The sequence below is a fragment of the Zingiber officinale genome, chromosome 8A, assembly GCF_018446385.1.
Source record: "Zingiber officinale cultivar Zhangliang chromosome 8A, Zo_v1.1, whole genome shotgun sequence".
In the NCBI taxonomy this organism is placed as follows: Eukaryota; Viridiplantae; Streptophyta; class Magnoliopsida; order Zingiberales; family Zingiberaceae; genus Zingiber; species Zingiber officinale.
Window position 1 is genome coordinate 5,166,498 of NC_056000.1, and position 17,215 is coordinate 5,183,712.

Consider the following 17,215-nt stretch of genomic DNA (forward strand, 5'->3'; position numbering starts at 1 on the left):
GAACATAACAATTTGATGAAGAAAAATAGACTAGGTATCCAGACTCACATAATTGACTAACAAAAACAAGATTTAAAGACTCCGAATATAATAAACATCAGTAAGAGATAAATAAGATATAATAATTGAACCAATACCTACTAATGACATAGAAGTACCATCAACAGTCACAATAGATATAGATAAACTGGTAGATAAAGAAACAAAAGATGATAAATTAGATGATATATGATGGGAGGCATCAGAGTCCAAAATACATAATGATAAAGATAAACCTGAAATATCAGACAATGACACACCTATTTGAGAGGAAGCTGACATGACAAAGGGTTGTGAAGCAAGAAACTGTTGAAACTGCTCTAACATATACGAATTAGATTTCTATGAAGCATCTGTATGACCAAACATGGTGACAGAACGAATAATACTTAGAATAATCAAACTCTATACGATCCGCAAAAACTGGTGTCAGCCGTCAGGATGATCAGTCATCATACGAAGAATTCGAGGCAGAAAAGGATGTCGGTATAGAAATCGATAGCATAGTATTGGTGCAGGAAGCACCAGATGTTCAAACCTATGTTTTGATAATGACAAAGAATTCAAAAGTTAAGATGTCTTATTGTCTAATAAGGTTGATTGAGATTGCAGGAAGGTCCTAGTGGATTCTAGGCAGGTGGAAAACTTTAGGGGGTGGTAACCCTAGGTGATGAAAAGTCATAGCTGCAGTTAGGCAGGTGGAAAATCCTAGAGGGCGGTAACCCTAGGTCATGGGGGTGATAACTCTAGGCGAAAAGTCTTGGCGGGTCGAACGCTTCGGGCAAAATTCTAGAGTTAGGGACTCTAGGTTGAAATTCTGATGGTTGCGGACAGGGTGGAAGTCTGGATGGGTCATGGAGAGGACGTCCGACATGAAGATCAGAAGCCTCGGGCGCTGAGCAAAAGTCCAGTTGGTCTGGAGGACCGGTTCTCCTAAGAGGAGTAGGTGAGGACGCGTTTCCTGAAGAGGGAACAGTAGGCGTCGGTTAGACCTAGAGTTTCGACGAAACTCAAAGTCAGAACCCGACAGTCAGAGGCTGTCAAATTTAAGTTTAGATATATTATTTTTGCTTGGACTAACTTTATTTTGTAGAAACTAAGGGGCTGGAAAAAGCTGGTCCGGACACCCGGAACTGGTCCGGCCACCCGGAACTGATCCGGGTGCCCGGAGCTGGTCTAAGCGCCCGGAATAAGTTTGGGCGCTCGGAACTCAAAAGTTATCGCCAAGCTGATGTGGAACTCGCGGAGTGGCCGAGCCACGTGGTCCAAGCGCTCGGAGGGGTTCCGGGCGCCCGGAGTTGGTCCAGGGGCCCGGAGTCGGTCCAGGCGCTCGAAACTCAAAAGTTATCGCCAAGCTGATGTGGAACTCGCGGAGTGGCCGATCCACGTGGTCCAAGTGCTCGGAGGGGTTCTGTGCGCTCGGAACAGCCTATAAAAACAGCTTCGACCAAGAACTTGAAAAAAACACAACGAACAACTTCCGCTTCTTTGAGCTGCTCAAAAAACGCTTCTACGACGCCTGAAAGCTCCGACGACAGTTCTACTGAAGATTTTCTTATACAAAGTTGTCGGTATTCTTTAAAGTTTTAATTACTTGTAAAACTCTATTTGTAATCTTTTGGATTGAATAATGATTGCTCATCGAAAGCACTCTCACGTGCGGATCTTAGAGTAGGAGTCACCACAGGCTCCAAACCAAGTAAATTCTTAGTGTTTACGTTGTCTATCTTTGCTTTCCGTTGCGTATTCATTCAAAACGAATGAATTAACCACGAGCGCTATTCACCCCTCCTTTCTAGTGCTTTTCGATCCTACACATAGACGTCAGTACCAAAATTAGTAGAAAAGGACGTCGGTGTTGAAATCGGCAGCATAAGACATCTACACCGAAATTGACAAAAAGGAGTGTCGGCGTCGAAATCGACAAAAAAGGACATTAACATCAAAATCGACAGAAAAGGATGTCGGCGTCAAATTCGGTAGAAAAGGATATCAATGTCGAAATTAACAGTAGCAATAAGAAACGGCAACGGTAACAAAAAGCAGCAACAAAGAGAAGGAGAATCATTCTGATACTATATAAAGATTAAAAAAAATACTATCCATATTATTAAATCCAATCGTTAGTATTAGAAATACATGGTATAAACTCTTAAATCTAGAATAAAACAAATAAATCATCTTTAAAAATATAAATAAACAAATATATAAAATCTCAGTCCTACTCAACTTCTTCGGCTTCTTTTTCATGTTCTTTTACAGTGGTGAGAACAAGGACAAGGATTCTGAAACCTTGTCCCAAACCCATTCCTTTTCCTAGGTCAGTGTGCAGGATCTATCGAGTGCATAGGTTGACTTGGTGTAGCCAAGGTCGCGATGGCTCGATGAGTCGAGGTCCGTGAAAATAAAAAACTGATGGAGCATCCGAAAAATTGTAAAATAAGAAGCATCGGAGTATGGCAGGGTGAGCAGGTGAGCTACGTAAGCGGTCAGTGGTGAGAATAGGCGGAGGCAGCGAATACAGAAAACACCGCTCAATTTATACGTTCGATACTAGATAGCGTTAAATTTTATATCTGAAATATTAAGTCGTTGAATTTTATTTTTATTATTTTTAATAATTTTTAGTTTTATAATATTTAAGATATTTTTAATATGTTGTGTATTTATGATTTAGAATTTGCAGTAATGTTTAAGTTATTTGATAGGATTTTATCCTATCTATTGAATAATTTTTAAAAAAAAAATAGAAAATGAGGATTTCTTTATTTTTAAATGAAATAATTATGACCAAAATGATTTTAAATATGTTTTTTTTATGATTCTAATATGTCATATTAATAATATAAAAATTTATTAAAATACTTTTAATGGTCAAAGCTCTAAGTGAATTTTTAATGATCTCATTTATATCTTGAATTGTATGATTTCATGCATATTGTATCAAATTTGAGAAAAAAAAGTTAAACTTCACCTTTATAATTATTCAAGATTTTTTATTCAGTTATTTAGTTTTTACAAAGCTCTCATAAATTTGACATTGGAGATGCCTAGGATTATATAATTTTATTAAATTAATTTTAAGTAAAATATATGATAGTACTGTAGATAGAACATTATAATATTTAAAGAGAGATGCTCTTCGATATTTAAAGTGAGAAAATTATTACATTTTTTAAAATAAAAACGTCACGATGTGAATAAAAAAAGTTACTCTTTTATTTTCATTTCCTTGGGTGCAAACAATTCAGCTAAGCCGATTCGAAAACTATCTGATTCATAATTGAAATTATCAAATTTAAGTCGAATTTAAATATTTTTGATAATTTTTTAAAATTTAATTTAAATCTATAATAATTTATTAGAAGGTCGATAAATCACTCGTAACTAAACTCGAATTGAATTATAATAATTTATATATATATATCAAACTCAAATTTAAATATTAATATTTTATAATATTCGAGTATATTCAATTGTTTGCCCCACTTCCGACCAGCTGTGGCGAATGCTTATCGTCTTATTATATGCGCCCTTTGTTTCTCGATTCGCCGACTTTATAGCCTTTCTTTCCACGGTAGGTTTGCTTTGGGTAGTACTTTATTTGCCATTTTAATTTGCATTCTGCCTCCTTTCTTGCTCACTTTTTTTGTGGCGCACTGTACCAGCAAGCATTAATGATGAAGCTATTTTAAGTTGACTGACTTCGATGAGAAGACCCCGTCACCGTCACGGCCTTTATAAGCACACTGTACTCTGTTAGAAGTCCTCCTCGTCGTCTTCTCTCTAGTCGATTGATTTGCTAAGAAGACCTCAAGTCGCGCGTAATTCTCTTCGAAGCTCAACAAAGCCAAGGTGAGTTTCTGATCTTCTCAAATTCAAAAAAAAAAACAAAAATCCAGATTAATCAAATTAAAACTAGCTCGTTGTACAATGGAATTAATTAATGTGTTTCTTTTGATTAAAAGCTGGAGGATGAACCATGCATTATTAATGTCCTCTTCATTTTTCAGTGCAAGCAAATTCTGTTTAATTCCTTTTTTCGATTCACTTGATTAGCTCAATCTTGATTAATGAAACGTACTTATATGTCCAGGGATCGATGGCGTGGGGGAAAGTGTTACTGGTACTACTTGCACTTGCTACTACTCGGGGATCTCCTTGGTGTTTCTCCGAGGCTTCGAACGGACCACAACAGATCAAAACGACGCCAATTGAAAAACGAACTTTTACACTCCCATCCAACTGTCAAACAAGCTGTGGCGATATCAGCATCCAATACCCTTTCGGCATCGGCGATGGTTGCTACCTTCCCGGCTTCGGCCTTACCTGCTTCGAGCAATACGATAGCAGTGTGCCAACCCAGCTCTTCATGGGTGGTGATGGCACACTCGAGGTTACTGGTATAAATTTATATTCAGGGTACGTGTACTTCAAATTGCCGGTTATCTCAATGGCCGTCGACCAGCCTTTCATCACCGTCCCACTGATCGATCTGCAAAATTATCACAACTTCAACTTTTGGGCGACAAACAACGTTCTGTTTGTTTCTGGTTGCAATGTTCATGCTAGTCTAGTCGATCTCGCCAAGGATAACACAATGATATCTAATTGCTCTACCATTTGTTTGGACGTCGGTCCAGATTCGTCGCCCATCCGGCGTGAAGAGTGTAGCGTTCCGATTAGGACTGGAATTCGAGACCGTGTCTTCCTAGGAGTTCGTTTGACTCGACTTGACCAGACTAATGCCACTGCAGTCAGCGCCTACGTGAGTTCCTCGATCGGCAATTCGGATTTTAAACTGTCTTGGTACATGGACGATCACTCTTCATGTAGAGAGGCCATGAGCGATATGGAGACCTATGCTTGCATAAGCAACAACAGCGGTTGCTACAGTGCTTTTTCTGGCGAGATCAGGGATGTCACCGTCGGATATTATTGTAGTTGTTCTGGTGGAAATAAAGGCAATCCCTACCTAACCGATGGCTGCCAAGGTAATTCATTAACAAATTCATTCCCTTCTTGATATATAAGTTTTCTTGAGTAAAATTGGATTGGAAGAATTAATGTTGCTTCTATATATATATGTTGCATTGATTATTTCGATTGTCAACAGGTTTAACAACAGCGAATATATATCCAGCTAAAAATTGTACAAGAAAATGCGCAACTGTGGATATACCATTTCCTTTTGGACTTGATACTGAATCGGATTGCTACAGAGACTCATCATTTGCACTAGTTTGCAACCAAACAGCGACCCCTCCCGTTCTCCAATATCAGGGCAAAAATGTGAGCGAGGTAGACGTGGAAAGTGGAGAACTGCACCTCATGGAAGTGAGAAAATCTTCACAAGGCCTTACTCTCGCTGAAAGACATTCCGTACACGGTTGGTCGATCCCCTATCATTCCTGCGAGGATGCTAAAATGAATAAGTCGCTCTTCGCATGCGTGAGCAACCACACAACATGCCTCAACATAAACGGCAGCAAAGGAGATCAATTGGGATATCGTTGCAAGTGCGAGCAAGGTTATGCAGGAAACCCGTACGTACTGAATGGATGCAAAGGTACCTGAAAACTCTGCCTAGCTATCTCTAGATATATCACGCTCGGAGTAAACCGTTTTTTTTTTTTTTTTGATTTACCCCAAAAGTTAGTGCTTCCAAAAGTATTAGAGGCACTTTTTAAATGGTTTCTAGAAACCTTTGTAAAGGCAATTATAATTCTTTTTAACTGATGGCTGCAAAGGTAATTAACCACTTCATTCCTTCTTGATTAGTTTTCTCAAGTTCATCTAGATTGGAAGAATTAATGATCCTTCTCTGTTGCATTGATTAATTACGATTGTCTACAGACGTTACAACTCCCAAGATATATCCAGCCGGCGATTGTGCAAGGAAATGCGGAAGTGTCGATATACCATTTCCTTTTGGACTCGATAATGAATCGGATTGCTACAGAGACTCATTATTTGCACTATTTTGCAACCAAACGACGACCCCTCCCGTTCTCCTGTATCAGGGCATAAATGTGAGCGAGGTAGGCGTGGAAAGGGGTGAACTGAGTCTCATAGAAATGAGAAATTCTTCACAAGGCTTCACTCTCATTGAAGGGCATTACAGCTGGTTGATCCCCAATCATTCCTGCGAGGATGCTAAAAGGAATAAGTCGATCTTAGCATGCGTGAGCGAGCGCAGCACATGCTACACCGTAAACGGCGGCAATGGAGGTCAATTGCAATTGGGATATCGTTGCCAGTGCGAGCAAGGTTATGCAGGAAACCCGTACGTACAGAATGGCTGCCAAGGTACCTGAAAACTCTCCCTATCTCCACTTTTTTGTGCATTCTAATACTTATTTAAACTAAAATATTTAAGGACAACTTTTAATTTATCTCCAAACTGATAATTATCACTAAAAGATAATAATTCTTTTAAAGATAATTAGAAATTATATCTAAAAATCCATACGTACGTACATACATACACAAATATAATTCTATAAAATAATTATAATTGTCTAAAAAAGTTAATAATTTAAAGAAATAATCCTTTAATTATCACTAAACCACTCTATAAGCAATTATAATTGTCTCTACAAACTGTTCACTTTTTAAAAAATAATTATTTGTTTCTAAAACCTTTTATAGAGACAATTATAAATGTTGCTAATACCATATAACTTTTGAAGGCAAGAAAATTAAAACATTCAAGTAAATTATAAACCAAGAAACAAAATTGACACACAAAAACCAACAACATTTCATCTAAACAACAAATAACCAGAACATCATAAGACAGTCGTGCATAGAATAATCAAGCAATAGTATAATCTAGAAATATGGGTGTTGTTTCCTGTCACTAAACAAGGATATATAGAAGAGATAATAAATAAAATGTTGCTCTTAACATGCCAAGCAATAACAAAACTAACCTCCATCGGTATCAACAATTTCATGCCCCCACGGGCTGAATCAGCTGGTTAGATGCCTGCAGCTTGCCAATGAAGTCGTGGGGTCGAAGGTCGCCAGTTACACTCGGGGATAAAACCCTAGTCTACTGTGCCAAAAATTCCTTTGACCCCCAGTCACCTATCCTGCCCAGCATTAACCGTGATTTACTCCCTCTGAAATCTTGTGGGGCCGGGACCAGGGGGCCGCTAGGGTGACGGTTCCACCTTTTGCCAATTTCATCATCATCATAATCAAGTTCGTCATCAAATAGACCCATGTTCAAGTTCTGTACAAGACTGTCATAAAAAATGATGTCCCAAGTGGACTGACAAATATTAATAAATCAACAAATGGAATCCAAAGTACTACTACTACTACAAGATATGGTAACAAAAAATATCAAAAGGGCGACAAATTATATTTATTTTCTTGCTCATCAGCTACATCAATCCACTAGAACGTAAGTACATATGACCATTCTCAAAATATATATTACAATCTAAAAAATTTAATAATTAGGTTCAAAAGCTATTGCGTAGATTTGAGGGACCTCATCCAGCCTTAAAAAAAGGTTTAGAAGAGAATCTGATGTCTTAACTAGGCAAGATGAGTAATATATTTCTTGCTAAATTAGGCTTATATCTCCAATTTCAGTAAACTTTTTGGGAAAAAATAGCTACAAGTGCAAAACATAAATTGTAACTCCATTGTCAAATAAGTTTTTATTAATCGATTTCATGTAAAATTGCTTTGTTTTTATGGTATTGGTGTGCATAATTAACTCACCTATGTTTTTGTTGTTCTTTAGATATCAATGAGTGCAGCAATTCAACTAAATATACTTGCAAGGGGATTTGTGCCAATACAGAGGGCAGTTACAATTGCACGTGTGAACCAGGAACCTTTGGTGATCCAAAGATCGGAGAGTGCATCCCTCGTACTAAGAAGAGAACTCTTATGTTAGGTAAGTCCTTGAAACTTGAGAATATATAAACCGTGTGATCAAATCAATTGTAACAGAAAAAAAATTGAAAACAAAGTGCAACACTACCACAATTTAGCACGACACCATTAAAAGATACAAAGGTAGACTGTTGTAACATGTAGTTCATCATAGGTATCATCAAATATAAGAGACTTATGAAATTTAATATTCTTGTATATGGTGCAGTTCTCATCATCGCTGCAAGCAATGTGTGCCTATTACTCCTGTGCATAATGTTGGTCATCCTAAGTAAGAAATGGAAGGAAAGAATGCAAAAGCAAATAAGAGAAAAGAACTTTCACCAGAATCATGGTTTATTGCTGAAACAACTGATCTCTACAAGCGAACATGATGCTGAGAGAACTAAATTATTTCCACTGGAAGAGATAGAAAAAGCAACAAACAATTTTCATGAAACTCGCTTGGTTGGTCGCGGAGGGCATGGAGAAGTTTACAAAGGAATTTTATCAGATCAACGAGTTGCTGCCGTAAAGAAATCCACAAATCTGAAAAAAAGTGAGATTGATGAATTCATAAACGAGGTAGCGATTCTTTCTCAAATTAATCATAGGCACATAGTGAAGCTTTTTGGATGTTGCCTAGAGACTGAAATCCCCTTACTGATCTATGAATTTATTTCAAATGGCACCCTATCACACCATCTCCATGTTCCCAATGGACAATCTAAATTATCGTGGGATGATCGCTTGAGGATTGCTACAGAAATTGCGTGCTCACTTGCTTACTTGCACTCGGATGTTTCTATGTCTATTTTTCATAGAGATGTTAAATCGTCAAATATTCTTCTAGACGATAATTTGGTTGCAAAAGTATCTGATTTTGGAGCTTCAAGATTTATTCCACTTGATCAAAATTATGTACACACTGTTGTACAAGGCACCATCGGATACTTGGATCCCGAGTATTATCAAACAAGTGAATTGACAGAAAAGAGCGATGTCTATAGTTTTGGAGTCATTCTCCTAGAACTTTTGACAGGAAAAGCTCCTGTTTACTCAAACGAACATGGTGCTGAGGTGAACCTATCAAAGCAGTTTCTGCAAGCAATGAGAGAAAACCATGCTCTTGATGTTGTAGAGGATCGTGTTTTGAAAGAAGGAAACAAAGAAGAGCTTTTGGAAATAATGCAGATGATAGAAATATGTTTGAGGTTGAAGGGAGCGGAGAGACCTACGATGAAAGACGTTGAGTACAAATTGCAAGGGCTGAGAAGGATCAGAATGACGAAAAAGAGGCTACCTTCTTTTGCAGAAGACAATGATGCAACTGAGACAAACCTGAGTGATGCATTTGATCCTTCAACAGAATTGGTGGACCAAAGAAATCAAGGTACTTCTACTAGTTACAGCTCAGAGAAAGAGATGATGTACCAACGACCATACTCGCCTCGATGAGTTTGCTTTCTCAAAGCATCATGTCTCTACTGCTTGTTGTTTAAACCAGCTGGAATGCTCTGTAAACTATCATTATAGTTAATCTGTTGTGCGAGGATGCTTACCATGACATGTGAATTTCTTCCAGAACAATTTCTGTGTCTACGGAGAAAGTAGGATGCATCATAAACTAAAGTTGGAGTGTGTATGCTACAATTTATTATGTCAAAGTTTGTGTTTGCTTAATGTAATAATTGGTATTAACTTCATGAATGCTACTTTATATATATATACATACCAGATCTCTTTTTATGACTAGGCTCTATCTATGTATATTTTTGACGGAAGGCAAGTTCGTATTTTTATGAAAACTTTAGTAGAAGTTGTATTGTGCCAATGGCTGTCATTTTGACTATTTTTTGGCTGTCATTCACATTACCTTTAATCTCTATATTCAGAGATAGAAAGATAGAATGCAATGTAGACAAGCAAGAAACCATTTCAATTAATACGCTATCACTTGTTACTTTCTACTCTCTTCTTCTATCACTTATCTAATGGTGTTTTTTCTTTTCCTCTAAATCATCAAAATTTACACTATCCAGAAATTGACAAACCTGAGTACTTGGTATACTTCTAATTGCGACATATCGAGACTAATTTTCAAGAGGCATATTATATAACTAGTTTTAGCAGCGAAATAAGCATGCAGCGAAATAAGAGAAACCTAAGGAGCAACCAAACCTGCATCTTAGAGCTTTTTCTCAAGTATAAGCCTTGAGGTCATAAATCCCCAAGAAAGCATCTCAAAGGTGTGCGGTGATCCTCGCTTCTCCCGCTATTTCACTAACGATGGTACCCCTTGGGAACCGGCACAAGGATTGAGCTGCATCTGAGATGGAGTTCGGCCGAATCACCCTCCAAATGAAATCAAGGTCGACGCGAGAATGAGGGTGGAGAGAGGACCAGGACGCTGAAACCTTGCCCTTTTCCTAGGTCAGTGGTGGGCGGATACGGACACAGAACAGTGCTGTACGAAGGAACTGCGCTGGTAAAACCGTGCTTTATGTAAACCCGTGCATTATATAATTTCTACGAAGGTTTATTTTATTTTATTTTTCTATTTTTTATATACCTAACTATATATTACAACTACAATTTTAAAAATATATAAATGAGATCAAAGTATAATACATAAATCAACAATAATTATGCAGTTTATAACAAAATAAATAAATTGAATTACAATGCATACATCCATCCATGTATATCCATTTAATCGGTGTTTTTTTTAATCCTCCGGTGTAGTAGTTAATGTATGAGGTAGTATCAAATTAAGGTTTGGAATTGGAATTTTAGTATATTTGAGATAAATATCTTTTTTAATGTATCAATCATCATTTTAAAAGGCTATTAGTTACTCATAATTTATTTCTCTGTATTGTTGAGACGCCCCGGGCAAGTACAGTCATCTTTTTGTAACTTGTTATTTTTATGCAATTCCAGTTGTAATTTGTTGTGCTCAAGCTACATATCCCATCTACAATGTCAACACTACAGTACTGAAGAAGAAAAAGATTGTCTTCTTCAAAAGAAAGACTTAAACTAGAAAAGAGAGTGGCTTAAGAAGGATTTTAGCAAATTATGAGAAAGAGTGTCTTCCAATAAGGAAAGATTAACTTGAGTTAATAATAATAATAATAATAATAATAATAATAATAATAATAATAATAATGGACCAAGTAAACTCATTGTTTTGACTTTTGATTACTCATAAATAGGGCTAAGCATTCGGTTAAAATTGAATCAACCGAATCGAATAGATCGAAAACTGAACAAACTGAATTTTTTTTGAACCAACTGAACTGATCCCGACCGAAATTTTAAAAAACCCCAAAATAATCGAATTGATATAATGTCGGTTAATTTGATTTTTAACCGAAATAACCAAATTTATTTATTTTTTTTAAAACTCATAAAGATATTAATACCTTATACTAGTTATACATTAGCACCCTAGTTTCTATTTTCCATGGCTATTTTAATTAAAGATGGTTATGTTTTCTTATGGTATCAAAATGTAAAATCATAGGTTTTATAAAAAATATAAAATTGACAGAATACATAACATTTAAGAAATAGAGTTAATTTTTTCTAAAACTCTATGAAGTCTTAGATGAATTAAAGATTTTAAAGTAAACAAAATGGTGTTCATTTTGTATTAAAAAGTTACTTGTTAGTGATGGATTTGGAAAAGATAAATATCATCTCTATGCACAGTATATTTAGAGATGGATGAGAAGGATATTATATCTTCCGTTTTGAAATGATCGAAAATATAATTTTTAAAAATCATGTATAATTTTTCACCAATCAATTAAATACAAAAAATTTATAATTAAGCATAGATAAAATAAGATTATTTTAGTAATAAACTGGAAAATAGTATCAAACTTGCTAGATAATTAGAATTATGATAAGGAAATCAAGCCCACTTCATGTAGAAATAAAAAAACTAGTCTCCACAACTTGTTATATTCCCAAAAACTAAGTCAATATAGATTATACTTTTCTTATCAGAAGATAGTCTCTTATATATCCAACTTGAATTGAGCAGCATTGGAGGAGTTGACCTTTACTCCTTCAGCATCATAAGCAATAAGAGATGATGCATATTTTTCTCTAAAGAAATGAAAAGGGAACACGAAAACAGTTAGAACGGTAATAAAACATCTTGAATTTGTGTTGGTAGTCTAATGATAAGCAAGCTAGGTTTAGAAGGGGTTCGAATTTGTATAATAGCAAATGTTGGGAGTTAAACCTTTCATAATGCCTCATGGTCATGACACAAAAATATCATCATGAAACTAGTAAAATTTAGTGCATCAGAACTTGATTATAGAACATAAAAGTACATAATGAAGAAATTAATATAATATAGATAAAGGAACTTTCTCCTACTTATAAGTTTTATTATAACTAAATAAAAAGACAATTCTCTTTTAGGAAGTAAAAAAGTATACACTTTAACATTTTATTCCCTAGCAGTTTACTCTAAAAATTTTCTATGGATAAAACATAGAACCATAGACAAAAGACATTCAGTAGACAAAATATGAAATTGAATATGGGATTACAATTTACAATATGAGATTTACTAGACAAAATATGTGATTCAATTAGGAAATTGAATACATTGCAATATAGAATAGATATGCTAATTGCAAATGATAAAAAAAATAAACTAATATCATATTACCAAAGTAGGCATAACATATTATTGATTATTATGTCATTCATTCATGTATCGATATTGTCGAAGAAGATGAATCCAATATAAATTTTGAAAATCCTGACAAAAAAATACAAGTTAAATAAATAAATACTTTATAAGTTTATAATTATAAATAAAAATCTAATTCTATTTTTCTTCAAAGGGAAAATTTTATCATTTTTAATTTTTCCACATCTTCTAAAATTTCTTCAATGTTGAGTAGCTTCAAACATAATCGAAGTCTACTACTCTAAGAATTAATGAACTCCTAAAATAATCAAGTACCCGACCAATGGTATTGAAATCAGATTCTGAAGATATTGGAATATTTAATACATCATGAGCAATTTAAGCAAGTATAGGAAATCTTTGACAATTTTGCTTCCACCATCCCAAAATGTCAAAAATATCACAATACTTTTTAACTATTTCATTAAGATAATTATCTAATTCTGACATGCTGCCATCACCAAAAACTTTAGCCTTTTGTTTCTTATACTTCTCAATGATAGGTTGTCTTTTTAAATCAATTTGACTCATATTTGTTGAAGCATTGTTATTACCTGATTCTGAAATAGATGGAACGCTTATTGAAGTATTGCATTGAGACTCCATTTTTTTCCTTATAATTCTTGTACAAAGTAAATAAAATGTTCTTTATCATCTTTCCTACTCTTGCACCCTCCTCATCTCCATATAATTCAATCAACATAAATTCTACGAAACCCAATTTATGTCTCGGATCAAGCACCATTGCAATATAAATCAACTTATTCATTTTCTTGGGATCTCCCCAATACTTGTCAAATTTATTTTTTATTTTAATTCCCATCGAATACACATCAAAATCATCACTTTAATTTCTTGCCACTCCTTCAAGATGGTATGAATAGAACTAATCTCGTGTGCAAAAGTATTGGATATGACATACAAAGATCCAGAAACTTTTAATGTTAGCTCATAAAAAATATTCAGTAGAGATGCAAAGAGTCTAATGTTATTTCAATCTGTACGTGTTGACTTCCCATCAAAAGTCTTTAATTCTCTTTTAGGTTTACCATCTGATTCAAACATCATCTCTCCATTTTCATTCAAAATAACAAGTCAATCTGTATATTAAATATCTAATTTAAAGCATGGATCTTGTTCATCAAACCTATCAAAGGCTCTTTCAAATTTTTGAGGTATATTCAACATTAAGAAAATTGAATTCCATCTAGTTGGCATATCTAAACATAATGAGTTCTTGCTTTCAATTTTTTCAATCTCTGTACATTCTTTAAACTTGCTTAATCTAGAGGGAGATTGCTTAATATATTTAATCGCATTCCTCACCCTCATCACAAATTGATTTATGTCATTTAAGCCATCAGCAATAATCAAATTGATTATATGAACTACACATCTCATATGAACATATTTTCCTTTTAAAATAGTGGAATCTCAATTAATCATCTTCTTTTTTTTTTTGAAACTATTGATAACAACATCATTTGAACTTGCATTAGCAACTATAATAGTAAAAATTCTATTAATTCCCCAACCCCTTAAGTAATTTTCAATGCTTAAACTAATAGCCTCACCTTTATGACTTGTAATCTGACAAAAATTGATAATTCTTTTCTGTAAATTTTAATTTGCATCAATAAAATGAGCTGTTAGACATATATAATTGATTTTTTGAATAGATGTCCATGAAGCAGTGGTCAAACAAGCTCTTTGTGCTGAATCATGTAATAAATTTTTCAAATTTTCCCTTTCAACTATATATAATTCAATACAATCACGTGCAATCGTCCATCTTGAAGGAATTCAAAATTTCATACATACCATGGCTATAAATACTTTAAATCCTTCTCTTTCTACAAATTTGAAAGGGAGTTCATCCATTATAATCATTCTAGCTAGTGTTTTAGATACATCTTGATCAAATTTCTAAGAAGTCAGAGACACCTCACCCACTCTTGAACCTACTTGTAAACTTAATTGTGCTTAAGTTGTTTCAACAGCATGAGGGTGTTTCATGAGGTGATATGAGATCTCAAACTTGTAGTTCCATTCTTGTATGAATCACAAAAAAAACTCTTTATCACAATATTTGCATATAACTTTTATCTATGATTCAACATTAGTAAACTTTACAAAATGATCCCAAACTTCACTTCTTAGTTTCATTGTTTTCCTCTTGGTTACCTTTCTTTTACAATTTATAGTAGTTTTTGTTTCCACTGAAGGACTGGTATCAGATTGTGGTACCGAACAACTATTATCAGTATCCTTATTTGGTAAATCTCTTTGCATTGACATTAGACAAATAATGATCACATAACACTGTTCAAAATATTATAAGGCGTGATAATTGATAAGACTATTCAAAATATAATTGACTAAAACCAAAAGATAAATATAAAACTAAAAGCATGATTAATACTTATCAGGATATTTGAGTTCAATAAGGAATACATATGATCAGAACAAAATCAATGCAAAGATTACTATAAAATATTGAGAAGATAGAATCACTACTTACCCACATTAGTTGGCGGTCCTTGCAACTATGGTGTGAGGACGAGAGGGGGATGAGGCTCGGGAGGAATGGACTCTAGTAAATTAATCACTCTTATGAGTTGTGAATTTGAATATGAACAGAAGTTATGCCTAGGCAAAAGCAACGCAATGACAATCTTAAGTGTCATGTTTTTCTCCTCTCTTTTGAACAAAGCTATGCCTCTAACCGAAGAACAAACGAACAACAAAATAAAAGAACAAAAGCAGCAATAGAAAAGCACTTACTAGTTGCTATCGCTCAACGTGGAGATTCAAGGTTCAAGATGAGAGGGAGACCTTGATTGTGAGAGAGGCGAGAGCGACGTGAGGAGGGTTGAGGCCTTGAGGGTCCGACTGTAAGAGATCGACGTGAGGACTGAGGAGGGTGATTCAAGGAGAGATAGCGGAAATGATTAAACAAAATGACAGGAAAAGTTGGCGTGCAAGAGAGATGCTCTTGGGAGGATGTTCTCGTGGCCTAGATAACGAGGCTGTTGGGTAGACTACTAGTTAGGGAGATACAAATAGTCATGACGGAGGTGATGAATCACTTCAATCCAATTGAATCTATCCAAAATTTTAAAATCATCTACAATATTTAAAAAAAGGTAGATCCACTACATTAACGACCTCTATAGTGTCGATAATATCTATAAAACCTAATGGAACCTTATATGTACTAGAAGAAAATAACACAAATAAATATATATAAATGTATAATTTATAAAATACTAAAGCATCATAATCTACTTCAACTCTATGAGAATAGAGTTGAAACAACTTCTCAATTCTTGATCTAGTAGGTTCTTTTTTATCAGAGAAGTGAGCAAGAAAGAGATCACCCGATGCATTAGTTGAGTTCATAAGAACAGAAGCACCTCTATCTAATATACCAAGCAACAAAGATATATCTCTTCTAGTGAAAGTAAATGGGCAAATTTACAATGATTAATTTTCTATTATGTACTTCTAACATTCAAAACTAGAAAATGTACCTGAAAATTTAAAGATTTGAGATGTTGAATCCCAACTTTAAAATATATTGACCAATAAACCATGAATTGATTGTATATCTTATATATCCAAAAATATAGTAAAAGGAGATTGTTTAATGATCATTTTGTGTCGATTATGTACATGAACTGACCCATGATCCTATTATTGGACGACCAAAAAACCATTAAATTAACCAAAAATATTGGTCCATTTAAGTTTATGGCCAACATCAATTCATGACTAGAATTATTTAAAGTGTACATTATTAACATAAATAAACAAATTTACATATGCACAAATAATAGTTCTAAGATTTTAATATTGATATAATAATATATTTTCTGATTTCTATGTCTTTATCAACATGTTGGGGGATGCTAGTTTTCATATTGCAATATCACATTGATATTGGTTTTTAAAACATATACTAAAACACGTTGGTGTGACTTCTGTGTTTTTTAAAATTGGATGAAGCTGATTTTAAGAAACCAGTACCACATTAATGGTAGTTTTTTAAAACCAGCACCAACATGTTCATTTTTGAAAACCAACGCCAATGTAGTAATCAATGGGTTTTTGAAAATAGAACCAACGTTGGTGCTAGTCTATGCAAATCAACACCAACGTTTGTGCTGGTTTGCAAAAACCAACATCAATGTTGTAGTCAATAGGTTTTTGAAAAATCAGAATCAATGTTGGTGCTAATTTTTTAAAACCAATACTTGCACATGGAAAATACTGGTTTTTGAAAACCAGCAAGCAGCATCGGTGTTGGCCTTCAAAAACCAATACCAACATTAGTGCTGGTTTGTAAAAACCAACACCAACTTGTAGTCAATGGATTTTTAATACCAAGTTTCAATTTTTGAAAATCAGCATTATCATGTTCTTCAAAATCAAGCATCAAAGAATTCTCGCAGTAGTTTTTAAACAGTTGGTTCTTAGAAACTACGATGGGTACAAGACAAACACTTAACATACCTTCGTAGCACCTTTTCATCATTCTAAAACACAAGTAGAAAAAGG

At 34.5% G+C, this 17,215-nt stretch overlaps 1 protein-coding gene and 1 long non-coding RNA gene across 2 annotated transcripts; one reads left to right on the plus strand and one right to left on the minus strand.

Moving 5' to 3' along the window:
- Nucleotides 1-3,765: 3,765 nt before the first annotated feature.
- LOC122012055 (wall-associated receptor kinase 1-like) lies at nucleotides 3,766-9,690 on the plus strand. The gene is made up of 6 exons (XM_042568515.1): nucleotides 3,766-3,894; nucleotides 4,136-5,033; nucleotides 5,156-5,608; nucleotides 5,896-6,348; nucleotides 7,802-7,957; nucleotides 8,165-9,690. Exons 2-6 carry the CDS (start codon nucleotides 4,142-4,144, stop codon nucleotides 9,391-9,393), a joined length of 3,183 nt encoding a protein of 1,060 aa, XP_042424449.1. The 5' UTR covers nucleotides 3,766-3,894; nucleotides 4,136-4,141; the 3' UTR covers nucleotides 9,394-9,690.
- LOC122012056 lies at nucleotides 6,779-10,415 on the minus strand. The gene is made up of 2 exons (XR_006120099.1): nucleotides 10,117-10,415; nucleotides 6,779-7,289 (listed from the first exon to the last, which is right to left on the minus strand). It is a non-coding gene; the product is annotated as an uncharacterized LOC122012056 (long non-coding RNA).
- Between the last annotated feature and the right edge of the window lie 6,800 nt (nucleotides 10,416-17,215).